This window comes from Vidua chalybeata, chromosome 13, assembly GCF_026979565.1.
Source record: "Vidua chalybeata isolate OUT-0048 chromosome 13, bVidCha1 merged haplotype, whole genome shotgun sequence".
Taxonomy (NCBI): Eukaryota; Metazoa; Chordata; class Aves; order Passeriformes; family Viduidae; genus Vidua; species Vidua chalybeata.
The window spans coordinates 11,153,976-11,181,298 of record NC_071542.1 but is presented as its reverse complement, the minus strand read 5'-3'; the positions used below and the strand labels follow the sequence as shown (position 1 = coordinate 11,181,298).

Here is a 27,323-nt window from a genome sequence, read left to right as displayed (position 1 = left end):
TCCCTGTGCACGGGCGGTCCCGGACGCCTTGACGGGCCCGGCGAGCGGCGCAGTCCCGGGGCAGGTCCCGGGCACCTCCCGGGGCAGGTCCCGGGGCAGGTCCCGGGCACTCCCCGCTCAGGCCGGGCGGCGGCTCCGGCCGGGCCTGCGCGGGCAGCGGCGCGTGCGCGGCGCGGGGCGGGGCCCGCGGTGACGCCGGGGCGGTGCTGACGGAGCGCCCGGCGCGGCCCGGCCCGGCGCGGCCCCGAGGGCGATGGCGGCCGCGGGGGGCGGCCCGGGGGCGCCCGCGGAGACGCCGCCCGCCACCGCCGCGGGTGTCGCCGCCGCCGAGGCCGGCGCGGTGTTGCAGCGGGAGCCGCTGTACAACTGGCAGGCCACCAAGGGCTCGCTGCGGGAGCGCTTCGCCTTCCTCTTCTCCAACGAGCTCCTCAGCGACGTGCACTTCGTGGTGGGCAAGGGCAGCGCCCGCGGCGGCGGCGGCGGGGCGGCGCCCCCCGGGCCCGGGCAGCAGCGCATCCCCGCCCACCGGTTCGTGCTGGCGGCCGGCAGCGCCGTGTTCGACGCGATGTTCAACGGCGGCATGGCCACCACCTCGGCCGAGATCGAGCTGCCCGACGTGGAGCCCGCCGCCTTCCTGGCGCTCCTCAGGTCAGCGCGGGGCGGGGGCGGCCGCGCACGGAGGGGGCTCCGCTTGGCCGCCGGTGCCTTTTCCTCGCTCCGCGGCCCCTCCCGGTCCTGTCCCCTCAGAGCCCGGCCTGTCCCTCCTGCCCGTCCCTGGAGGGAGAAGCGGGGAAGGCGCGGAAATGCCTTGTGGGCTCCACGCAAGGTCATACCGCACTTCCAACGTATTTTGGTCCCTTCTTGCTCTTTACCCTGCACTGTTTTCCCAAGAGAAGTGCCCCAATTCCCTGGCAGCTGACTGTCCGTTTAGGGAAGCACTCGGTGGGTGTCTCGTTCGGCTCTTGGATTCAAGAGTTTTGGTTTGTTAAAGTGAAATGATGGGAATTACTGGGTCCCCTTGATGTTGCAGCTATCCAGGCATTTTCTAATAGTGACTAAGCCGGGACAGAGGCTGTTGTACCAAGCTTTTCGTTTCACCACGCCATTTGATACTTTGAAGTCTTAGTCATCTTCCTGTTCACTTTTCTTTGTCAGCGATGATAATAAGTTGTTACGTCTTTTTGCCATAATAACGCCCATTGTAATCGTACTTGGGCAGAGGGGGAACATGCAGCAGAAGGCAGTAACCAGCTGATTTTTACTTCCAGGCCATCTGAGTGGGAGCGCAATGATAGCAGAAAGGATATAAAGTGTGTTAGTGATTTCTAATTTGGGCAGAGTAGGATCTGCTAGTTCGTGTGCTCACAAAACTGATGAGTTTACGTGTAATTTCTTTTTACTCAGTGTAGTGGCAAGTAAAATTTATGGTGTTCAGAGGAACAATTACTAATAGTTTATTTGTACCTTGGGCTGTGGTGTGGTAATACAACTAAACTGCATAAACTTAAGGTTTTTATCAAAGACACCACTCTGCTAGGCAAAAAATATAAACCATAAAATATATAAAACAGTTCTCGCTAATGAACATTTGGGAAACAAGTACTATTATTGCCTGGAAATACATCTGTAGTGTCTCAAAGCTTTTTTGTAATAGGAAAAACTCCAAAGTCTTGGCAACTTTCTTCTTTTCCTGAGGCTTAAGAGACAGGAACAATTAGACGTCACCTGGTCCTCAGGTAATCACAGGCACAGGAGATAAAGCAAGTGATGTGCACAAAACCCCCATGAGCAGCAATGTCTTGCTGTTGCTGTTAGCAAATGAACTGTTCTTTGTGGATTTTTTGTGCAGAGTAGCAAGAGGTAGTGGGAAGTGTCTTTCAAGCAAATTGGTTCTGAAGGTTGAAAGTAAATGACAGTGCACATGTATACGTTCGTGTCTGTATATGTGGGAAAAATGCTGGGCAGTGAAAAGTGGGTATAATAATACAAGTTTGTCTGGATAAAAGTTGAAACACAGCAGCAGAGATTTCTAAGTAAAGATAAGAAGGATGGTGTTTGAACACTGAAGAATGAATGAAGAGATGTTGTTAGAAGCAAACAAAAGCATCCTGTGTTGGTAGGGCTGCCAGTGCGTAATGGCCTGGGGACTTGCGTCAGTGAACGGACCGTGCTTGTGTCTTGTCTGAGTATCACCACAGTGGTGGACTGCTGAAACAGCTCAGGTTTGCTGTCTGTGCCAGCTCTTCAGGACATTCTTCCATGCTATGTGTATTTCTTTGAGCTTATATTGAAATACATATACATTGCAATACCTTGTTAAAAACATCTGTAGGAAGAACTTCTGTAATACGTGCCAGTACTGGACCTTTTCCATGATGGAAACAACATGGGGTCTTTTCCTGGTGTTGACTGAAAGAGGCAGGAATGATACCTTGCACCATTGGCCTCTTTTATCTTATCATTAGTAAATCACTCAGAAAATTATAGTTACCTTTCACAGGACATTTCCTTAATGTTTGAAAATACCAGTTTGAGGTATATTGTCCAAAAAGTTCAGTCAGGATCTTTGAATACACATAGCAAATGAACATCAAGTACAGGAAATGTTTAAGTAATGCAAAACTTTCTAGACATAATTTACTAATTATTTAATGTTCCTCAACTCATTGCCATTTTATTTACTCATGTGATTTGTTGAGTCATGTCTGCAGTTTATTTGTTTCATAAGGATTTACCGGCAAATGCTACTTGTAAATTAAAGGAAAAGATTTTTTAATGAAAAAAATAAAGTAGTTTGACAGATAAATCCTTAAGAGCTGAAATAATATCAAAGTCACCAAGTTTGAATCTACTTCCCAGTGAAACAACTTTTGTGTGTGTGTTTCTAAATACAGATTGAATAGCAATGATCAAGAAAATTTAAGTTGTCTCAGTAGGTTTCTGCTTTATGGTTTCTTTTTGCTGGTTTTACTAAGATTTTTCTTTTAATTTTCATTCATATTTTACAATAAGCTAACTTGTCCTTTGATCACAGAATAAAGGAAAGTGATGATATGGCACAAGTTAACAGTCTGTCTTCCCAAAATCTTTTCAGAGAATTTTGGCAAGCAGTAAATAAAGGGCTAATTATGGCTAACTTGAAAAAAGATTCCTGTGTGCTTTTATAATGGTGAAAACATTCCAGCTACTGAGAGGATGCTCACACAAGGGGAGAAGGAAGTGCTAACCTGAGAGTAAAGAAAAATAGCATAACATGTACGAGAGGCTCATATAGAGTGAATGATTGACTGGTCAATTGGAAAAATTGTCTGTTCTGGTCACTAAAAATGTTCTTCCACTATGCACATACACCCCCCAGCTTTCCTTTCCCTCATCCTGGATGCCAATAAAATTAGGTTGTTTCTGTCTCAAAGGGAAAGAGAGGAGGGAAGAAGGCAAGGGGGAAGGAGAAGCGATTATCAGTCCCACTGAGTTAAGTGGAGGAGGAGCCGTGCTGTAAACACAAAGCTGTGCTAGTTCAGGCGTGCCACAGAGGGGAGAGGTAACACAGACACAGCTCTTGGCAATATGAGCAGGGGATTTGTAGAGGGAAGACACACCTAGGACTGCACCCTGTTTCTTTGGAAGGTATAGCAGAAAGTGAAACAAGCCAGATGAGCCCCTCTGATGTGTCACTTCATTGGCTTCAGATTGGATTCACTTAAGGAATAAAACCAAAATCATGTTCCAATTCAGGATTTCTTTTTTTTCTGTCAGGTAAAATGCATACTGTAGTTTGCATGGCAGTATTGCTTTTTTTACAGCCTGTTAATCAACTTTTACATGATTTGGACTCTAAGCTCCTATAAAGTCATACAACAAAAGTTATGGCATTCTAAACTGATTATTTTAGATCTTAGAACCAAAATGCACTGTTCTAGTGCTTTAATGAAGAGCTTGTCAACTTAGTATGTAAAAGTGTACCTGTGAAATATTTATTTCTTAAAAGTAAATTTGTCAGCAGTTGTGATGAGCAAGTCAGCCCATTGTTTTCATCAACAGGTAATAATAGTTCATAACTTTCATAAATCAGTTCTAATCGAACTGTATGAAACGCCTACTTAAAAAAAAGCATTTAATTAAATTAATTCTTCCTAAATATTGTTCAATTTTAATATTGTTCAATTAAAGAACTTAATCTAGAGCATCATTCACATCTCCAAAGTGATGTGCAAGCTGGCTGTTTGAGTAGACTGGAATCTTTTAATGGTAAATATGTACCTGTATTGTAACAGGAAATTTAATGTTTGTGTGCTAGCAACTACTGAGAATTAGAGTTTTCTTGGAATATAGGAAATATAAACAGTGAAGAACTTCGGTTGAAACTTTAATTCTGGATTTATATTACTTCTCTAATTTCTCTATGTTGCAAGGAAGTTTAACTAGTCTTATTTTTACCAGTTTCTCTTGTTAGATACAAACTGCTGATTGCTACATTTAAAAACCCTTCTAAACACACCTTCTGTCTCTGTGTGTCACTCATTTCCAGGATGTTCTGAACAACAAATATTAAGAAATATTAAGGAAAGACTTGGTTTTCATTGTAGAATTCTTACATTTGCTAGTATGCCCTGGTTTATTATATTTAATTACCTATATGTGTTGGGGACAAAAGTATTTTTGTAAATCACAGACTATTCTTGATTGTTATCTGAAAGGCTGATGAAATTTTGCTAAACTTATCTTAAATGTCACCTCTAAGAAAAGTTATTTTTAAAAAGACAACAACTGCTCAGGAAACAGGTTTTTTTTTTTCTTGGTATTGGTGGTGGCTCCTATATTGTGGTTCACAGTTTATGCTAAAATCTCAACCGATCTTCTTGCCTCAGGCAGTGAAGACAAGCCAGAGTGTGGCAGGAGTAGAAGAGTCAAGGTCATGTGCTAGAATATACTCTTTCCCCTCTGAATACTACAGAGGGGTAACTTTGACATAAGATGTTCTCACAATCTAAGTCCTTAACACTGCTCCCTCATGGAGGGGAAGCCAGTGTGCACTGTCAGTAAATGAACTTCAGGCGTACAGCCATAGTGGATTGTGCATTGATGTTTTCCTGATGAACTGAGAGCATGCATTTGTAGGTTAAGTAATTCTGCAGCTCAGCTGTTGTTTACAGTTGGGGAGCTATGTATAACTAGTACAGCCAGATCAGTCCTAGGGAGTAATACATATTTAAAACAAATGTATGCATTAGGCTAACATAATAGTCTTTCCTGAACCTTTTAACTTACCTTCTTTATTTATAAAGATGCTATGAGGTCAGCTGTTGTACTACTCACAGTGCAAATCTTTGGCCTGTTTTCTAAATGCAAAGAGACTGTTGTGTTTGGCTGCCCCTCTAAAGATACGTTTTTATGATCTGTATTTGTGTATTGATTTATAGGTTTCTTTATTCAGATGAAGTTCAAATTGGTCCAGAAACAGTCATGACTACTTTATACACTGCTAAAAAGTATGCAGTCCCTGCCCTGGAAGCACATTGTGTGGATTTCCTAACAAAGCATCTCCGAGCAGATAATGCCTTTATGCTGCTTACTCAAGTAGGTAAATTTAAGCTTAGTTTTGATTTACTAGAAGAATTCCCAGTTGGAGGGAAATTACTAATTCTTCTTAATTATGTACTCCTTTGAGATTTTCAGTGCTCTTTAAGGTATAGACACAAAGAGTACTTAGACAAATCAACTTATTTCAATTTATGTCTATACTAGAGGTAAAATGCTTGCTTTTTAAGATCAGGAGTTTGTCAGCTTTATGCTTAAGAGGTATTTATTTATCTTTCCAGGCTCGTTTGTTTGATGAACCTCAGCTTGCTAGTCTTTGTCTGGACACAATAGACAAAAGCACTATGGATGCCATAAGTGCAGAAGGCTTTACAGATATCGACATAGGTAAGTTACTCTGTGTGTCCTAAGCATGAAATGGCAATGCCCCAGGATAGTTCCTTCCCCCATCTGAGTGTGCAGAGTCCCAAGCACTTCTTCCCTTCTTGGCCATCCACCCCTGCAGTGTTTTCCTTTGAGCTTCACTCCTGAGCTGGCTTGCACTGCACTGTGTCCCCATTTGAGTAGTGGTGGTGTCCCAGGGCTCCCACTGTGGTGACACCACACTTCATTGAAGTCAAAGCTTTCACTTGCTGAGGGTTGTGCCTCATGCTTGAGGCATCCATATCTGCTTGTCATGTGCAACAGGAATCATACTGTTTTGTTGCCACATGGTATTTATCTGTTCAAAGTTGCACAGATCAGGTACAATTAATGAAATCTGCTTTAAAAAATGAATACATTAACTGCTAGTTTCTCTGTTTAATCTTCTATCAAAAGCTAGCAGTTGTAAATTTACTTACTCAATTTCATTGCTACTATATGTATCTAAGGTTTTACTCCAATTCAGCTAGATTGTGGGAAAAATTCAGACTGAAGGAAAGTGTTTCACTGCATAAAGAAATTTTAAAGCCATTGTTAGCTCATGTTCAGTAGGATTTGTACTCAGACTGAGCAAGCTTTAGTCTTGGTAAGTCTCAATCTGTTTTGAAATTCCAATATGCTATTTTCTATAACTGCAAACATGCCTTACTTAAATTCAAAGCAGATAAAAATTCCCAAAGACAGAAGATTCAGACTATAGAAACTCCTTTATTTTTTGACTTGTATTCATTGATACTTTGTGCATACCTGTTATTCAGAGAAGGCCAGAAGGAGTAATAAATACAGGATAAGTTGTTTTTTAAACATGTGCCTTGCCTCAGATCTTGTGTTTCACCATCAGGCTTTGTGGATAGCAAATATGTCAATGCTTAAATGACTTTCATGTATCTTTAAACTGGTTTTTGTGTACCACTGCTGCTTGTGGCTATAGTTGATCCAGATGGGCAGGTGGCTGCCCAGATGAGAATATGACACTGTCATCATGAGTAACCTGGATTTTTAGTAGTGTGCATTCACTGTTTGGTCACTTTCAGTTTTGATCTTGCCCTAGCAATGGAAATTCTTCAGGATATTTGTTATCACTGCAGAGATTAGTTACACTTTTAGGAATCAAGAAGAAAACTCATATCCTGTCTTCATAGTAGGAAAATTAACTTTTAGTTTGAAATCTATGTATCATTGCGAGATTACTTTTTATGCAAGATAAATTATGTGTAATATATATACACTTATAATAATAAGACAAAGCTAATAGTCTTGTTATGAATGTTCTTAGTGTGTAATTACTATTTTAAGCTTTCATAATGTAGCACTATTACTGGCTTGGATGAAAACTGATGTAAAGCTGCTAACATTTTTTTCTTTAGATACATTATGTGCAGTCCTAGAAAGGGACACTCTCAGTATTCGAGAAAGTAGGCTCTTTGGAGCTGTTGTTCGCTGGGCAGAAGCAGAGTGTCAAAGACAACAGCTGCCTGTGACATTCGGGAACAAACAAAAAGTCCTTGGAAGAGCTCTTTCCTTAATCCGTTTCCCGTTAATGACTATTGAAGAGTTTGCAGCCGGTGAGTTTTGGAGTTCTTTGTCTTACTCACTGAGACCTTCTCTCAGTGCTGTTCAACTGTGTTTAACAGTTGGTATTAATATTGTACTAATAACAGTTGTGATGCACAAATGAAAGCAAAACCTTCTGCAGATTATGGCTCTGGCCATTGGAAGATATTGTTGTCTTCAGTTTGTGAATATGTGTGGTTTAAATACAACAGCTGGAGAAATCCTTCAAATCATTTTAGAAGTTTTATGTTTTCACAGGCCCTGCTCAGTCTGGAATCTTGTCGGATAGGGAAGTAGTAAATCTCTTTCTGCACTTTACTGTCAATCCTAAACCTAAAGTAGATTATATTGACCGACCAAGGTGTTGCCTTAGAGGAAAAGAATGCAGCATTAACAGGTTCCAGCAGGTGGAGAGTCGCTGGGGCTACAGCGGAACAAGCGACCGGATCAGGTAGGACTTGAGAAACTGAAGGAGAGACAGAAATGTGTGGGGAGAAAGGGAACAAATCATTCAACTTTGACTTTTTTGTATAAGATACAGTATCAAACATGCTGGCTCTGTTGCACACATTTGATAGTTTCCTTTTTTTTTTAGCTATTACACACATGAAATAAAAACAAGAATGAGTTTAAGGAGGATTGGGTGCATTCTAGAATGATTGAGTGTTATCTGTATATTTCTTTTTGAAATACCAAGTCTTGATCTGTTTTTATTTTGGAGATTTTTGAATATTTTTGAATATTTTTGGAGATATTTTGAAAATAATTTGGTTCTGTTTTGTTTATTAATGCTGAATATCTTGAGGAATTAGCAAAGCTTTAACCTATAAAGCTGGTAAAGCAGTTTTCTTAGTATTGAAATCTAAATTAAAAATGCTATTAAAAAATGCAATGCCATTCTCAGTTGTTTTAATTGCTTTCTTGTGTCTTACCAGGTTCACAGTTAACAGAAGAATTTCTATAGTGGGATTTGGATTATATGGATCTATCCATGGACCCACAGACTATCAAGTTAATATACAGGTACAGTATATTATGTTTAAATGGGCTTGTACACTTATAGGAACTTGCAAAAGGAAGCTCCACTTGCAGCACTTGCAAAAGGTTTGGTCTATATTTGGGAGGGAGCAATTGATAGGCCAGGAGTCTAAGCTGTGGTTTGTCACAAGTGGGTATAAGTGGGTGACTGGGCAAAAGAAGAACACTATGGAACTCTGCTCCCTTTCTCCTGTATTCTCCTGTATTCTCCTGTCCTTCAATCATTTTCAGTGTAGGTGTTTCCCTACATCCAGCTTTTTTCCCCTTTTCTCAAGCCTTTCCTAATAGAAAATATGTACTGGTATTGTACTTGGTTTGTGTTATGTCCTTCAGTAGCCTGCATGCTTCTTATAGAGATTTGATTTTTGTAATTGTTCCTTTTAGTTTCTTTTGAACAAGATTCCTCATTTTTCTCTTTTTGAAATTTAGCACAGCTGTGGGGGATTTGCTTTTGTTGTTCATATGGGAGTGTTGACTCTCAGTATATTATGGACACTGTTACATAGTGTTTCCATTATGAAATTTTGAATCTGATCCTGCTCATCACTCAGTACCAAATCAAGGGTTGCATTTCTTCCTGCTGAGCAATTGGTTAGCAGGCTCATGAAGTGGCCAGTGATAGTATCTAAAAATGTCCCCCTGCTTCATGTCCTGATGTGACCCTTGCCTGGTCCCAGCAGGCAATTGAAGACACCACTAAAATTGTATTTCCTGCTCTTGCCTGTTAGATCCCTTAGCATGTTGTGGTCAGGATTGTCTTCTAGTAGTACTGATCCAGCACTGTATATTTTCTTTCCTTTTTGAATGTGGAATTTCAGTCTATTTGAATTCTTTTTCTTGTAGAGATTTGTTTTGTTTATGGTACTATAATGTCACATTGATTTATTAGGTGCATGAGAAATTTTGTGAAATAAATAGTCTGTGACTTCATATAGGAGCAGAAATTCTATTGTCCCTATCTTTCTAGATTTCCAGCATGTGCTGGAATTGCTGTTTCAGTTCATTAATGGCCATTCTGTTTAAATGACAAATTGTCTTCTGCTTCCTATTTGATGATTATTATTATCTGACTACTCTGAGGGATTTTGTGTCTGTCTCCTAAGGAAAAAATGTGCCTTTCTTCTTAATGATGTTCCAAACAGAATATACATAGAATGACATTTTGAAGGAATTTGGTTTTTCTACATTCCTCACTTTAAAAACTCACTTGCAAATTCCTTTATTTGAAGTATCTTTAGTTTGGTTTGGTCAAACCATCCATCCATGTAGATGAGTAGCATAGTGCACTAGGCAGGACCTTTAGAACAAAGGAGTTGATCTTGGGAACCTAGCAGCTATACTAAACATACCTGGGGATTTTTACTTCACATAAACTCTTTTTTGAATCTCTCAGCTGAATTCTTGTTAGCAGATGAAAGCATTCAGTGTGTTCCTTCAGGATGTTTGCTGGATTTATTTAATCTGAAAAGAATTTTGATTTTTTTTTCAATGCAAACCAGTGCATATTAAGTGGGAATGATTGGAAGATTCACTTGAAAAAAATCCTCCCAATTCAAACTGAAAGACTAAATAAACCTTTGTGGTTCATATTAAGGCCATCCATCTTATATAGGTTCTCTTTACCCTGGAAGTATCCCTAATAAGTGATGAATCTGAAACTTTTTTGTGACAATCTTTTCAGACGATTATTTAAGTCTTGTGCCTCTAGCTTTCTTCTTGGCTCTGCATCAATACTAGCAGAGCTTCAGAGAGTTAAACATTTAAAACTTGCTTTAAAATAGCGATAATGTATACTGCAAATACATCTGTTATGTGAAAAGGGCTTAAGTCTTCAGCATTATAATTGTTCATATTTCTATTGATTGTGGCTGGGGAAAAAACTACAGTACACTTTGCCTAGAATAAAGCTTAATCTCATGCATGGGTAATAGTGAAAGTTATATGGCAAGTTAAAAAGAAACTGTTAAAACTGATAGGCTTCTTCCTAGTGTAGTAATCACAAGAAGTGCTCTGCTCTAAAGCTCTGACATCCAACTTCTGCAAGAGTAGAAGAAGAGCATGGATCAGGATTGCAATCCAAAATGGGAAGGAATCTGCTATTGCTATGTTGGAGTTAGTGATTCTTACTTGCCACTGAAATTGAAGGCAGAATAAATACTGTATAAAACTTAATAGCACAAGTTTTTGTTTTCCATTATGAAGGTGTCATTGACTGCCTACATTATCTGTAAAAACTTGTTTTCTAAACTAGCCACAGGCAGCAAATGAGATTCCCTTATGTGGGCTGTGAAGGTGTGCAGAGATCAGCAAATCTAAGCACAAGATTAGATGTTGTATATGAAGGTCAGAAGCTGAAGGTGTGAGAGCTGTTCTCCCTCTCCAAGCACAGACTTTAACCTGGCTGGAGCAGTGCCCAGAGCCCGTGTAAAACTCGCGAGCCATCGTTCCGAGCTGCTGCGTCAGCTCCAGTGGTATCAGGAAATCGCAGCTCCTTTCCAGCTGAGATTGCACTGTCCTTGCAGTTAGGCTGGGTGGGGTAGGCAAGTATTTGCTTGTAACCTTCTCATGTGCATACAATCAGAGCCTTTCTCACGCCTGTAAACATAAAACTACAGTGTTCATGCTTTTGTCCAGATAATTGATTATGAGAAGAATCAGACGCTGGGACAGAACGACACTGGATTTAGCTGCGACGGAACAGCCAGTACCTTCAGAGTTATGTTCAAGGAGCCCATAGAGATTCTGCCCACGGTTTGCTACACAGCTTGTGCAACCTTGAAAGTAAGATTGTCTAACAGGACAGAAGAAAGTGTTCCTTTGATGCAAGAGTTATTCTTTTATCAGTCTTCTGATGGGAAAGTGTCTTCTAGATATTGAATTTATTTTAATTTTAGAGCTAAAGAAGGACATAATAGAACTCTACTGTAATTTGTAAGACTGTTACATCTCTTCCGGGCCACAGCATGGAATTCAAAACTGGATCCTTTGTGCCTTCCCACTTTTTTGCTTTGATGTAGGAGTTAAAATAGTTCTAATGGATGTCACTGGTTCTGTGTGGGGAAAAAAAAACTCTATCTAGAAAACTTAATCTGGCAGCTCTCTTTCAAAACTTAAGTTTGATTTCTTTCATCAAGGATATTCTAACCACTAGCTAAATTCTAGAAAACAGCTTTTTTTTTTCCATCTCTTTTTATATACTGGTGCTGAAATAGTAGGCAATAATGACTTGTTCTCAGAAAGTCTTCTCTTAGTGTTGTGGACAAATTTATTTCTCAAAAAATTTTTAATATTATTCTAAATATAATTTCCTATACAGAAATTAGAGTTTAGTAGGTTGGAAAAAATACTGTACATTAAAATCAGCTGAGGCAGGGAACGAAGTAAAAATACAGACAACCTGTGTGATAAGGAGAAATACTAGAATGTATTCATTACTAGTTGGATAAAATCAACTGGTTTAAGTCTGCTGTCAGAGAAACATATTTTTGTTATTTAGACATAGGGCCCTGGCTTCTGTTGCCTGTGATTTTTTATATCATTTATATAATATGCATAGAGAAATTTTATACTACTAAAATAGCCCAAGTCAGTTGTGTTTGACCATCAGCAATTTTTGGGTCTTGCCCACTTCCATTGTGTTGCTAATCTCTTGTGATGTTTTTCAGGGTCCTGATTCCCACTATGGAACAAAAGGTTTGAAGAAAGTGATCCACGAATCTCCTACTGCTAGCAAAACATGCTTTGTCTTTTATAGTTCACCAGGTAACAACAATGGTACATCAATAGAAGATGGACAGATACCGGAAATAATATTTTATACTTAGTTTCAAATGATGATCTGGTATGTGTTGGTGTATCGGTGGACTTCAGCTCACCATTGGCAGCAGTTAAAAAATTCTGTTAAATTACTTTATTGTGTAAAAACAAAACAAATTTGTTTGAGGGGTACCAGAAAAGCTATTTTTTTCCTGCATCGTTATTGGTTAATTGTAATTTAGCTTTTCCTCTAAACGAAATGTTAATGGAATAAGTACTCTGTGTATTGAAAAGTTTGTTTTAAGTAGTACCTTGTGGTTAATTACTTTGTGTTTTCACCCCATTGTTTCTCATGTAGTAAAATTCATTTTTTGAACTGGAAAATTATTACTTGTTATGAACAACTTGTGTATGTTTTCTCCAATCTGTCCTTAAAAGACAGTAAAGCTGCTGCTGTAGTCCTATCTTGCACTTCTTTCCAAAATGACCTTGGATTGACCCTATGGACATGGATTGCTACTGTATTTTTTTTAAGTACGTCAGCAAAGCTGCATTCATATTGCCATCATCTTGACTTTTTCCAAGAGCCATGGAGAATTAATGGACTTTGCACTGCAGAGAACATCTGCAGCTGCACTGAAGAAATAAATATTAAGTCAAATTCAGCAAGAAACAGATCTTTCCAGAATCTCTCTTAATTCAGAAGGGCTGTTTTGGAATATAGAACTGGTTATGCAAATAGCCACTGTATATATACATATGTGCCTATAAAAAATGTATAATGTGAAAATGAGACTGAGACTTGTAATGATGTTATTTTATCATTGGATATTCTAGTACTAAAAAAAAATTAGTATAAACCTAAGGATTATTGGTGTGCAACGAGTTTTGCAGATTGCATACAATAACTTGTTGCTATTGCTGTATGTATATAGTATTCAGTGCTTTGCAGTCTGTACCGTGTAGTAACAGAATGGCTTGGTGTACAAAGACCAGTACCCTCCCTCACGTTATACTAAAATTTGAGCATGCAGAAGAAAAAATAAGAAAATTTCCTTTCTTAAGGGGGAGGTCACGCAGGTTTGGGGTGTCCAAAGGCTGTGTGTAGAACAAGTGTCTGTCAAACGTCCTGCTCTGTGCACACTCCGCCAGCGCTCTCCTGTCCCTGGGCGCGGCGCTGTTCCGAGATGGGGATGGGGGCCGGCCCGGCCGTGCCGGAGGAGCCGCTGCGGGCACGGGGCTCGGCCGTGTCGGGGCAGCCGCTGCGGGCACGGGGCTCGGCCGTGCGGGAGGAACCGCTGCGGGCACGGGGCTCGGCCGTGCCGGAGGAGCCGCTGCGGGCACGGGGCTCGGCCGTGCGGGAGGAACCGCTGCGGGCACGGGGCTCGGCCGTGCCGGAGGAGCCGCTGCGGGCACGGGGCTCGGCCGTGTCGGGGCAGCCGCGGCGGGCACGGGGCTCGGCCGTGTCGGGGCAGCCGCGGCGGGCACAGCGCCGGCCCAGCCGGGCCGTGCGGAGCGCGCAGACGCTCGGGGCGGGCCCGGCGCGGTTGCCGGAAGGGCCGCCCCGGCCATGCCGAGCCTCGCTGGGTTCCTGCGGGTGCGGGCGGCGCCGGTGCGGAGCGGCGGGGCCATGCCCGGGAAGGTGCGGGCAGGGCCAGGAGAGGGAAGGGGGGGCAGGGGCGGGTGGTGCCCGCGGTGACCGCGTCTGTTCCTCTGTTTTAGGGAAAAGCGGCCGCCAAGGGCCCCGCGGAGCCGGGCGCCGCCGCGGGACCGGTGGTGGCGGCGGGCGGCGGCTCCGTGAGGGTGGCGGTGCGCGCCAAGCCCGGCGCCCGCTGCAGCGCCGTCACAGGTGGGTCTGTGGGCCGGGGCACCCTGAGGAACAGGGGCGGAGGGAGGGAGCGCGCAAAATCCCCCCCGGAAACTGAAGCGAGGAGTTCGGCTCTCCTGGAGTAGCTCGTTCGCTTCCCCCCTGTGTAGCGCTGGGTGGCGCGGTGAGCACAGGGTAAATCCTGATCCTAAGTCCTTCCGTTTGGCCTCTGTGGTTTCGTGCAGGCTGTGCTTCAAGGGTCTATGCGGCTTTATTAGAATCATAAAAGTTGGATCTAATAAAACATGTTCGCCCTCTACAGCCCTGTGCTTGCGCCTGCATGCATTGGGACTGCTTTGACATCCCCCGTGTGTGCGATACCCACGGGCTGTGGCGGTGTTCAGGCCCCTTTGGAATTTACTGGGAATTTACTGACAGTGTAACTCTCTGAGCAGACTGATTTAACAAGCAGCTTTTGGGGCAGGGGCGGGGGTAACCTGATTTGAGTCGTGTTATGTGATGCCAAGCAGGACAACACCTGCACAAGAACGGGCATTGAGGGGAGCTCAGAGCGGTGCCCCCGTTGTGAGAAGGCTGGTAACTCATGACTGCACCCTGCTACAGCATGACGGCTTCACTGCTTGTCTTGTCAGGAGTTTATATTTGATTGTACTGGCCGACAGTCAAGGGAATTCATGAAATGTGAAAATGCCATCACCTGCTAATCTATACATTTACTCGGTTTTAAACTTAAATGCTTTTGAAAGCATAAACATTCATTTTTAGCAAACTGTGGTGTGATGTTTTGAATATTTTAAGCATAAAATCCTCCAACTATTTGCTATAGATGTGACGGCTGAGGCAGTAGGTGTAGCTATTGCTGCACCTCCATCAGAAGGGGAGGCAAATGCCGAGCTGTGCCGTTACCTCTCTAAGGTGCTTGAAGTGAAGAAGAGCAACGTTATTTTAGAGAAGGTATTTCCTTTCTTTCCTTTCAGTTTTGCCCTACTGCAGTTGAAATTCAAGATTTTGAAACTTACACATTGAGTACAGGGAGCTACTCCAAGTTCAGTCTGAAAGACACTTAAAAAAATTTAGGTGAGTTAATGGAAGGATTCACTGAGAACAAACTTAGTGTAGGAAGAACTGTGGCTGATCTTGAAATCTTTTAACCAGAAGAGTTATCATGATAATGTTTTGCAAATCTCTGTAGTTCATGTGTTCTTCAAGATTCTCTTGTTTTCATGTCAAACGAGTTCACAGAATTTGTGTTCTGCAGAGAATATTCATTTTATTAATAACTTTTCACTTTTTTTTAACAACTTCTGTATTTCATTCTAACATTTAACTGTCACACATAAGCAAGAGCATATGTAAGCCCTTGGGTTGTAGCTGGGCCTCAAGAGTTTCTCTGTATTAGAATTTACATGTCTTGACTTTGGTGAGCAGAAACTCTTTGTTTTATTCATTGCACTGAATAAATAATTTGTTTTATTAATTCATTTTACTTCGAGTCAGTCTTTCCAGCCATTTCCATTTATAGTTTATAAGCACAAGAGCACAATGAAAAATGGTGCTTTTTATTTTTATCTGTTGGTTTAATTGAGTGTTACAGAGAAGTCTTTTAAAGAGTAGTGGTAAAGGATAAGATGACCAAGGAAATGTCTTTTGAAAAGGTAGAAACAAATCTATGTAAGTCTTGTTTTTCCTGAATCATGGGCAAACTGCTTAATTTGTTTATCAGCATTTTATAAATAGCACTGTTTTTTTTACCTTAAAGGGTGATTCTCTGAAATATAGGTTTTTTCTGTGTTTGTCTAAACCAGGGGGGTAAATCACGTGACAAAGTGGTGAAGATTTCAGTATCAGCGACACCAGATGAGATTTTAGAAAAACTGAAAAAAGAAGCTTCCAGTTGACCTAAAACAAGAGCAGGAAATAGGAAAAAGCATCTTGGTATATGATATTCTTTCTTACTTAATGCAGTGCTGTTGCAAGTGTGGGTAATGACTACAGGAAGATACTTCTTTCCCCTCCCCTTGTTAATATAGCTGCTGTACAATTGAAGTTTTTCTGTAGGTTTGGTTAGAAAACTGAGACTCTGTATCTGCTTCTGTCACTACAGACTTCCTTCTGCTCTGGTTTCCTGTAGGTAAGATTTTTCCTCTTTCCTGGTCCCTAAACAAATGGTTTAGGAAATATTTTTTTTAGTGGAGCAAACGTTGGTTAACAAAGTGAGAAGCTTGGAGTGACAGCATTCCATGTGGGAACTGGTACAAAAGGACAAATCTGGATGGCAGAGACATAAAAAGAGACTGTTCTCTCTGATATCTCACAGCAGGTACTGTGTGCAGCTTTTCACTGTGGGCACTTACAGATATCTAAAATAAATGTCTTTTGAAGCCAGTGTGCTGTTGAAGTTTTCAGTCTGTAAAACCAATGCAGAACCCGGTCATTGCACACGTGGGGTCACTTTGTAATAGTCTGTAAATAGTTTCCTTAAAAGTAGAGATTTGGTCATATATATCTTTGCCAATTGTATGTCACCTGTAATGACTGTTTTTAATAAAAGGGGCAAAAATATAATCAAGCTTTTGTTTGTGTTTATATTTTTAACAAAGAAAAGAGTTGTTTCCTAGAAATGTCTTCATAGAATGCTACTTTGAAACAGCCTTTTTTTATAATCTTTCCTTGGTCTAAAAATGAGTAGTAATGCAACCCCTAGAGAACGGAGCTGAGTCATTTGTAGAGCAGAACAAAACAGGAAGTCTGAAACAAAATGGGCAACTATACTCCAGTTTCAAGGCTGATGAGAAAAAGGCTCTCTTTATTTTCTCTATTTATCATGCTTCAGAGGTCAGAGGAAGATTTAACTGACATTTCTCAAAGATGTGATACCACACATGGTTCTGGTAGGACTTTGTTTTTTCCTCTGCATCACTGCTGATCTCTGAAATTGTCTTGTATTTGTCCTATGGTTGTCATGTTAAAATTAAAATAATTGCTAAAGGAAAAAAGATAAACTATTCTGAAGGTTTGCTTAAGGTTTGTCATACATTGTCCTGGAAAACAGTGTTATGAGTGCATAAGCATTTATGCAGATGCATTGCCAGATTGATGCAATACAGGCTTCATAGCTCATAATTCAGCTTTTTCATGGGTAAAAGTTTTTCACTTTAGGGAACTCTTTCAGTGTCCTGTTTTCTAAATATTGCAACGGTTGCTTTTGGGGTTAAAGAACTGGTGTTTGTCAAGATGGCAGTTCCTTCAAGGTGACTAATTTTAAAGATGTTATGAAAAATGTTACTTTCTGGAGAAATAAGTCTAAATTCTGAATTCTGTTTGTTTAATGGTTCACACCTGAGCCCCTGATTTTCTCTGGCATTTGGGCAGCCATACACTGCCTCAGTCCTCTTTCCTTACTTGTCTTTTCAGTCTGCACAGGCTGATTTTATTTTACTGTTCCATCAGTTTTAGTTCACCCCTCCCTGCTGCTAGATCTGCTCTTGCCCAGCAGAGGGGTGCCATGTCTTGCAGAATAATTAAGGCAAAGCAAACCAAGATGAAGTGTTAGTGGTTTGTTGTTGGGGGTTTTTCCTTTTATTTCCTAAACTTCTTATGATAAGTAGAAAACAGCAATAAAAAGACTGAGGAATTATGTATTTATAAATTACATTTGGAATTTGATGCTGCAACAGCCATTATAAAGTTTATTTAAAAGCTTATATACTCTGTTGAAATGATGTATTCCATTACACTTCCCTGTGACTTCATACACAGACTGAGGGAGGAGCTGTGTGGACAGATACAGTGTCTGAAGTACATTGATCTTCAGTGATGATTACCTAAAATAGCCAATTTATTTCTCAGTGCCCTCTCTGCCTTGTCAGCATGTTCTGCCACGGCTTTGCTGGCTTCTGCCATGGCTTCTTCACCTTTCCTAAACACCTTCAGCTGCCATTCTGCATCTGTTCTTCCTGATCAATGAAAGTAACTTGAATTCCTGATAGCATGGCAAATAAAGCCTTTACATGCTAGGAACGTGCAATTTATGTAATATGAGTAACCAAAATTATTTTGGAATGTTTGCATAAGTAACACTGGGGTGTTGCATATAGAATCATAGAGTCATATCTGACAGCCTCTTATGTCAATGTTTTTTGTGCAGTATATCCCTATATCAATTGTATCCCTAATACCATGGTTGTGAATTTATGTAACCTGGTAAAATGCCTGGGAGGGTGGAACTGCTGGTCCATTGCTGTAGGCACACAGTTTGTGGGGATTGGCAGTGGGGCTGTGTTGTGGCACAGTTTGTGGGGATTGGCAGTGGGGCTGTGTTGTGGCACAGTTTGTGGGGATTGCAGTGGGGCTGTGTTGTGGCACAGTTTGTGGGGATTGGCAGTGGGGCTGTGTTGTGGCACAGTTTGTGGGGATTGGCAGTGGGGCTGTGTTGTGGCACAGTTTGTGGGGATTGGAGTGGGGCTGTGTTGTGGCACAGTTTGTGGGGATTGCAGTGGGGCTGTGGCTGAGCCTCATCCCCAGTGGGCACAGCTGTGAGAAGCAGGTGAGCAGCACTGACAGCAATGAGCCATGGAGTGCCCAGGGGCACTGACCAACCACAAAGGGAACAGAGGGCACACAGGTGCAATGCAAGAACCATGGGGGTATGAAAGGTTGGGCTAAAGAACAAGAAGGGCTGATGCTTGCAGCCCTCTGAAGTGGTAAGGTGTTACTGTGTATGGTTGAAGCTTTCTGGAATAGTATGATGATACTCTGGGTGTTGTGGCCATCTCAACTGCGACACATTGTATATCGAGAGAGGTAGAGAAGAGCAAAGAAACTTGTGTGACCAAACAATGCCAAAACTGTGATTTAGGCTTGGCTCCTGCAAGCCTTGCATTGAAATCCTAACCTGCCAACTGCCTCTTCATGAACACAGTGAAATATCTTTCATTCTATTGAAAAAATTGTGGTAGCAAGTATCCCTTACTCCAGCAGAATATGTTTTCATAGAGCAGAGCTTTGTGATATTGTAAGAAGTTCTTCCAAGAATTTCAAGACACTTTACAAATCCAGCTCAAAATAAATTCTTATTCCTGGACCAATTTAAAAACATTGTGCCTGTTGCTGCATAACTTTTACCTGTTGGTACCTGCTTTATCAATGTGCATTAAGCTACATGATTACTCAACTATTGAAATCAAGCACTGTCATCTTTCCCTAATGCATGGTCTGACCAATTTCAGTAAAATCCATCTAATGATGATTTAATATCTGACTGCTTGCAGACCTGCACAGTCAGTGCAATTTTAAAGTATAATTAAGTTATTTAAATATTAGCAAAATAGAAGTTATCTGAATAAATTCTATGCCAGTCTTATGGCATAGAAGGGTCTTAGTCTTTCATCCACTCAGTTATATATATTTTCTAAAATCCAGCTTTGAAAGTTGGTTTCGTTGTAGTAGTGTAATATGCTAATTAAGGATATGTAACTATACCCTCTGAAACTGTCTCTTTGCTCTTTTTCTTTCAATCCACTCCATTTATCATCTGCAGTGCATTCCTAGCTCCCCTTTTAGTCCCAAGTGTTTCTAAATCTTCATTTCTTCAGGTATCATCGGTCTAAATAATCTTGGATAATTGACAACTTTGTCAATAACTGGCAGCTGCAATTTAGCAGAAAGCACAGTTTAATATCTTCCAGCTTCCAGGAATATAAATACACCTGATCTTCCTACTCAGTACTTCACACCTCATTCTTGTTTCCCCTCTCATAATGCTTATTTGCATGTGTAAAACTTGAACCAGCTGAGTTTTTAAATTTAATTGTTTCTGCATTACTTCTACCTACTGTATTCCCCTCTTAAGGTTTTAGTCTTTGTCTTGGGAGGATGATTCATTGCCATATTGCTGGATTTAAAAATGGGCTCCCCTATCTCCTTTGGGGGACACAATGCTCTATCCTCCTATCAAAGCTGTCCTGGTTGTTACTCTCTAGGAAGGGGCTGCACTTGAGGCAAAGGGCTCTTAATACAACTGAGGCACAATAAAAAAAGCTGATGAAGAAATGAAATGCTTGCCTGAAAGGAGGAGTCTGGTATTTCTCTGAGATGTTGGGAATTTGTTTCTTCCTGATCCCTTATATATTGGCTTCTCAAGTAATTGTTACTGAGATGTGATAAATTTTCTTTCATCTATAAATGCTGCATTTATTTGTTCTTTCAAGAGCTGGGGAAGTTAGAGTGAGGAAGTATCCATTGTGCCATCTCTTACTACAGCCTGAGGGTAAATTTTTGGAATATTGTTTAAATAACATTCTGAGTTTCCAAATCTGAAGTATGGCAGGTGAAAAGTGAAATATATTATCAATTCAGCAGTTGGTCACTATAGAAACATGCTTTAAAGAGAGCAGTTAGCCATGGACTCCAGGAAAATAGAACAAACAGCAGAGGGTCAAAGCCTCATTTCATGCTGCTCAGATAAAGCAGTTGTCTGCCTTAAGAGAATAACCAGAGTTACAAACTATAATTCTGGGATGATTGTCATTAAGTTGTTTTTTTCCTAATACCTCATAAGTGTGCAGTGCATGTGGGAAGGGCTGAAAAAAAAGCTGTTCCTTTGGCCGGCTTTTGTTGCTGTAATGCTTTGCAAACCAGGATGCACTGAGGCATAATTTATAACAAATTTCAAAGCTCTCAGTGTGTGTTAACATACTTTATGCCCAGCTGTCTGACAGGGGCATTGCCAAGTTAAATTTTATAAAACAGGCCATTCCTGTGGAACCTTTTTTTTTTTTCACCAGTGCTATTTTCCATAGCTTGTCTTAAAATCTATGAAGTGCTTTGCTTCCTTTCTGATGTTCAGAAGGGGTGTGGAGTTACATTTGATGGCAGTATCAGCACACACAGTCAGCTCCAGCAGCCACCTTCCTGCCACATCTGGATGCTCTTGCAGCCTCTCACCTTCAGTTCTGCTGCTGCTGTTGCAGGTAAGTGGCCTCCAGCAGGATCAGGCTCTCTGGGGTTGTTTCTGGTCTCTGTCTGTCACATCAGCATTGTTGCTGATGCTTATCTCCTTAGATGCCACCACATTTCTTTTTCTGTTTTTTGGGCCTGACAGCCCTTAGAGATGGATTCATTGAGGAAGGAGGGAAAAGATCTTGTGATACAATCTTTGCAATCAGAGGGCAAACCTGTCCCTTCCCGTGAGGCCTTGTGGCAGCTCTTTGTAGCCTTCTTGCATTTTCCCTTTAATGAAATGTCTCCTTTTGTCTCCAGTAAATCTGACAGCAATCAGCCAGCGTGTATGTGAGGTCATGTTCCTGCTATGAGGAAAGATTGCTGGTGGCTACTCAGATACACTTCTGAACAGGCAATTTTCTTCAGCTTCTTAACTGCCTTTTTACAATGGAAGTGCAAACTGCTACTAATAAACCTGATAGGTTTATGGGTTTTGAGGAGATTTTTCCTTTTTGTTCCAAAAACCTGATTAAGCTCATCACTGACTGAATATAAATGCTAATACATAGAGGGAACCAGCCAGGCAAATTGCACTTGGCTAATTTTACTTAATGAGAATGTCTGATTCTGTTCAGTCACTTCCTCACTGAGTTCAGGTTCAGCTGCTAAAGCAGACCCAGGAGCTTTTTGTTAAATATTTTTAAAAGATGATCAGCTTATAATGATGTTCTCAAAGTCTATGAGTTCTGTTTGCTCTGATTGCTGTGACATATCAGCTGGAATAAATTTTTTCCTTTATTTAATACCATGCCGGGCAATATTTCTGGCAGAAGATAAATGCAAAAATAGAACAACTGAAAACATTAATTTGACAATAGCTGTAGTTCAATTGTGGATGTGAGGCAAGGTGTGTCTTTCAGTAGTCAAGTACCTGTGTGTGTAAAAGCAGAGAAGTTGTAAGATCTAATTAAACACTACTTTTAGTTGTCTGAAAAGTATATAAATCCTAAATACACAAAAACAAGTAAAGTGACCCTGTCAGAGGAGGGGTTGATATACATTTTATGCACTTAAAGACAAAAAGAATGTGTGATACCAGAGCATGCCATAAGCTGTTCTGCCAGCTTTATGGGGGTGGCAAATCTGAATTTGAAAGGTGTTTTTTCACTGATCTTGCTGTAAGGTAGGCCTCCAAAGGAAACCTATAGAAAACCTTTGGTTTTTCAGCTGCATATAATTCCTGCTCACTTCAGTGAACCAACTTGGTCTTTTTACCTGGGGAGGAATTTAGTGAAGTGCTTCAGGTTTTACACACTTGGACTTCCAAACTTAAGTAAATCCTGTTAGCTCATTTTCAAGACTTAGTGATTTTCAGGCTGAGTTTTAGACTTTGCCCTGTGATTATCCAGTGTTACCTTCTGAAGAAACCATCTGAAGACCATCTGAAGAAACAGACCTTATTTGTTTCACTCCTGGGTTTGTGTAATAGATTAACTTCTCAAATCAAAAAATAAAGAAAATAAAACATGATGGGAAAGCATGGAATAATTTTGTTGAAGGGTAATTTATTGGGCTAGAAGCACTTTTACTTGGCTTATGGACTTTGCAGGCTTGTCCTGCATGTCCTTCTAAACTCTGCTGGGAAAGAAGATACACAGACTAGAGGGTGTGATAGTCTCTTGATGTTTTATAGCACCTCCTCTGCTGTTTAGCACTCAAGTCAGAATGGGGAAAAAAATCTGTCAGGTCTTCAAAGACTGTAAATCTAATAATTTGCAATATAAATTTCACAGTTATTTCTTGCTGGCAGTCTGTGAATCTAGGTGGTAAAAAAATATTACCTATGGCCCTCTTAGTGTAACTCCTGAGTCCTGCCAATCTGAAATTTTCAAACAGGAAAGATTAATCTTCTGAAATGATTGGTTCATGTGAGGGCCTCTGATGTGAAATATAAAAAGAATATCTATTAATGTGTTTGTTTTGAGAGTTGTGTAGGCTAATATACAAATTCAGATGAAAAAAGTTGATCAGCTGCTCATAAGTAGTTCATCTATTCTGCCTTCCCATCTTAGTTAGGTAAATTGGTTCAACAAAGGCAGCTGCATCTTAATATTTTTTTGTGTTGGTGGCTGAACTATTACCCCTTGCAGCAAGGAAGGGCTAACACTTTGTAATTGCTGTGAGAGGCTGGCACATTTCCTTGACACCAGGGGTGGCCAGCTGCAGCTCCCAGGTCTTGTCTTATCTACAGAGCTTTGTCCAAAGCTGTGAGATCTCCCCCAGGTTCACCTGACACAGAGTTGGGAGCCCTGGGAGCCCAGCCTCCAGCCTTTTGCACCAGGAGGAGCTGCTGCCAGAAATGCTCAGTCAGGTTAGTGGATATGGTGAGCTGGCTCTGCAGGGGGAGAGAGCTCTGGACTGCATTAAAAAATTTCAAAATATGAGCCATGCTCTTCTGTGTCAGAAAAGAAAGTATAAAGATGTTAATTAAAGATAAATTTTAACTTGAATAAATTCATGCCCATCATCGAGACCTTTCATTTCTGAAGTTCAGACCTGCCCCTCTGCTGCGTGGATTGTCACTGCTGGAAAAAGTGCAAATACCAAAAGAGGATGACACTTCACAGTTTAAGTGAAATCACTTGAGAATGGTTAAATCAGGTTTTCTGATTAACTGACTCACTTGATAGTGTAGTGCGTGAGAGAGTGACTCAAACACTTATTTTCCTTTGCTCTGCTGCCTGTGAACAGCATCAAGCAGAAGAGACACCTGTCTGTCTTCCAGATTATATGCTTTGTCCACAAAGGAGCCTTTGGTCTACTGCTACATGCTTGTTCAGATTTAGAGGATAAATACAGCCCACAGTTTTAGAGGAGAAATAAATCTGTGACTTCTTAGTTGCAACAGAAAAGTGTGACTGGAGGCAAGTTTGGCAGCAGAGAAGAAGCTATCAGGGCTGTCACAAATGTTGGATTGGCAGCAGAGGAGATAACTATATTTAAGGGTTTTAGAGAAGAACTTGTCCTAAACAATAAGGTTTGAGCCAATTGTAGAGAGTAGGACTGCTGATTATCCTATATGTCTTATACTATGTGTCCATTTTCATGAAGAAAAGAATCTTTTCAAAAGAAAAATATCAGACTTCTACAGTAAGAAAATAAGAGCATATAAACAACCTCTGTGTTTTGCCCCTTCTCTTCAGTCTTTTCTGTTTATAATAACCTACAAATTCTCATTCTAGATTAGGTGGGAGTTCTTGGAGATGCACATTCCTCTGTTCCTTTGGTAAAGCTCAAAATCTCTTGTTGCCCCTGTAATATAAAAAATAATATGAGCATAATCAAGGTTGTATTTGTTTTGTGATTATTCTGGACACTGGAGAATAACAGTAATTATAATACCATTAAATAGTAATGGAAAAAGAGTTAAGAGTGGATCATGAGACTCCTGGAAGGTGATTAAAGTCTTACTGTTTTCTTCAGTACTGCATTGCATTCCTCTCTTTTATGGCAAAAAGAGGAACCTAAAATGATTTCCAGAATAGTAGGGTTTAAGAGTGCCCTGTAAGAGACAGGATTGTGTGGGAAAAACTTAACAGACATTAATTCAGTTTCAATAATTAGTTTCCTGTAATTTTAGCAGTGCAGTAGTGGTCAGAGAGTACTGCATTTAGAGCTCAGAGACAGGAATATTAGTGTGAAGACAACAATTCTTCCATATGCTTCTATACCTCTCACCATGCAATCTGATTGCTTTGTAAATCTATGCAGCCAATGTTTTCTTGGAGTGTGTGGATGTGAAAGCAGTATGTGACATGGCTCCATGACCCACATCTTTGCTCCATGAAACCATACTCATTCCCTACACCGTGATTTGTACAAGGCAGTGCAACATGGTATTTGTCTCCAGTCTCCTTTCGTAGTGTGTTCACAGAGTAAAGCTCCTGTCACGTGCTTGAAACTTTGTGTAATCCAAGGGATAAGGACATTGTCCATCTGGAAGCCAGGTAACAGAATTTTGTGATACCTCTTGGTGGCAGGATCCCTCAGGGCCAGAGGTGTCTGTGTAGGGTCTGTGCTTTGCATGTAGGCTAGACCAGCTCCAAGGAGCCTTGCAGCAGCTATGAGGCTATGGCCTTGCCCTTGCTTTGGGACAAGTGTGTTCCAGGGAAAAGCGGATTTCTTGTGTGCAGTTTAGTCTGTCTGCTTTGTCATGTGTGAGCCACACTGTGTACATTGGGCCCTGATTATACAGTGTCTCTGTGGCTGTTGCAGTGTTGACAGTGTTCATTTGTGAGGGAGAGATGAGGTACATGACCCTGGTTAATGATCCTCTAACACACAGTGCTTCCAGTCCAAACTGGAGGACAGGCTATGCATGATAAATACCTCTCCCACTGCACAGTCAGAGTAGGCTCATCACAAATGTGAAAAATGGAACCTCATTTTCCTTGCGCTTTTCAATTTCTTGTTAATACCTTTCACAGAGGAAAAAATAGTTTTTGTCAAAATCATTATTATTTAAAGCCATATAAATTTGAAAGCTCTTAGAAAGTTACAAATGTGAATTAAAATACCCATTTTAATAGTTTCTTCAGTATATGATCTTTGGTTTATTCCTTTATTTCCTTCTGTGTATAGTGAAGTTTCCTGACAAAGAGTCAATGAAGATTTATAAACTGAGTTTAGTGTAATTACATTCTGGCTTATATCAGTATTCAGGATGTATTGCTTATCCTAATCTGAAGTGATATGTTAATTTGACTTGGAAATGGAGTTAGATGTGGACACAGAGTAAACAATTTAACAAATTAAATAAAATCATAGCTACAGATCAGTGGTTCTGCTATAGTGTTTCGCTAGTTAAAACAGAAGGCCCTGCTGTTACTGCATGGGAATCTGCAGTTTGTCAGCTGCTGGCAGATGCTCAGCCCTGTGAGCAAAGCGTGCAGGGCCCCGCTCTGCCTGCAGGCTGGCAGTGCCACGGAGCAGCAGCCCCAGCGAGGCGCTGCCCCACGCCGCTTGTGATGCAGATGTTACACACACGAGAGCCTTCATGCGTTAGAACATTTGTTTGGGCTCTCAGCATGCTGCAGTGGACTGACTGCTCCTATATATTTATATCTGTTATGCTCATAGGAAAAAATGTGGTTTATTTAGCAGCTTAATCCGTAGGAATTCAAATAAATTCTGCTCTTTGACCCTTTTCTTGTTTTCAAGTCTGTAGTGTTCTCCCCCCTGTCTGTATTGACCCAGGCAACTCCCAGTGAGGTGTCAGTGATTTTTATTACCTACAGTAATTTTCTTTGTTTAATAACCTCCTCTCAGCTTTTGAAACTGAGGCACTCTTGTGTAATTTACTGAGATTGTCATATTAAACTCCTCTTGTCTCTTGCAAGCAATGTGCTCCACAGAGATGTTGGTAGGTGGTGTAAGGATCCTGAGCTCAGCTGGGATCTCTGAATAAGCTGCTTTTATCCCAAGTGGCGCAGACAAAAATACTACAAAGTCACTGCCACACACTGTTCCACAATGAAGCTGTCCCAAAATAACCAATCCATAGCTGATGATAAACAGTGTAGTGGGTGAAGAGCTCTCAGGCTTAAGCTATTGTTGAGAGAAGGAATTGGCAATGAGCTCTAGGGGTTCAAAGAGCAGCTTTCAGAGGGAATACTGGAAGTTTCTATACTAGTAGTAAAAAATGTGAAGATCTCAGAAGGTTTTCTGAGCCATGTCTTGGGTGGCATGGTTAGGGACAGGTTTCCACCTTTTCAAATGTAGTATGGGAAGTGTGATGAAAGAGACAGAAGCTGTTCATCAGCCCATGTTCCTGGCACTGTTGTGTGCATTGTGTGCAGCAAAAGTGGAGTTCAGCCAGAGAGCAGCTGAGTGTGTGGACAGCTTTGAATCCAAAGTCACGACAGGACCTGCTGGGATGTCTAGGATCCTCCCCCAGAGCATTAATGAGAAATAGATGCCATATGGAGGAATTCTCTTGCCAACGGTCTGTGATGCCATCTTTGTCTTCCAGTTCTCATCAATTACAAATGACTTTGAAATAGATTTTTATTTTACCTTCAGTTATATGGTTTCCTCTTCTCATCTACTAAGGACACTGACCTTTCAGTAGACTCTTCTAGAACTAAACTTCATTTCTGATCAGAGACTTTTTTTGCAATAGCTGATATATCAATCTTTTTGTTCACCAGTACACCACTCTTTTGTTCACCCTCTTCCATCATAG

General features: G+C 41.0%; 2 protein-coding genes across 2 annotated transcripts; both read left to right on the top strand.

Annotated features, from left to right (window-relative positions):
• The first annotated feature begins 253 nt into the window (after positions 1–253).
• On the top strand, positions 254–13,102 carry BTBD1 (BTB domain containing 1). The gene is made up of 8 exons (XM_053954722.1): positions 254–648; positions 5,421–5,577; positions 5,820–5,925; positions 7,329–7,526; positions 7,774–7,966; positions 8,451–8,538; positions 11,188–11,334; positions 12,219–13,102. The coding sequence occupies exons 1-8, from the start codon at positions 254–256 to the stop codon at positions 12,375–12,377; spliced, it is 1,443 nt and encodes a 480-aa protein (XP_053810697.1). The 3' UTR covers positions 12,378–13,102.
• Positions 13,103–13,812: 710 nt separating this feature from the next.
• Positions 13,813–16,702, top strand: C13H15orf40 (chromosome 13 C15orf40 homolog). The gene is made up of 4 exons (XM_053954723.1): positions 13,813–13,951; positions 14,032–14,158; positions 14,964–15,091; positions 15,943–16,702. The coding sequence occupies exons 1-4, from the start codon at positions 13,880–13,882 to the stop codon at positions 16,033–16,035; spliced, it is 420 nt and encodes a 139-aa protein (XP_053810698.1). The 5' UTR covers positions 13,813–13,879; the 3' UTR covers positions 16,036–16,702.
• The last annotated feature ends 10,621 nt before the right edge of the window (positions 16,703–27,323 follow it).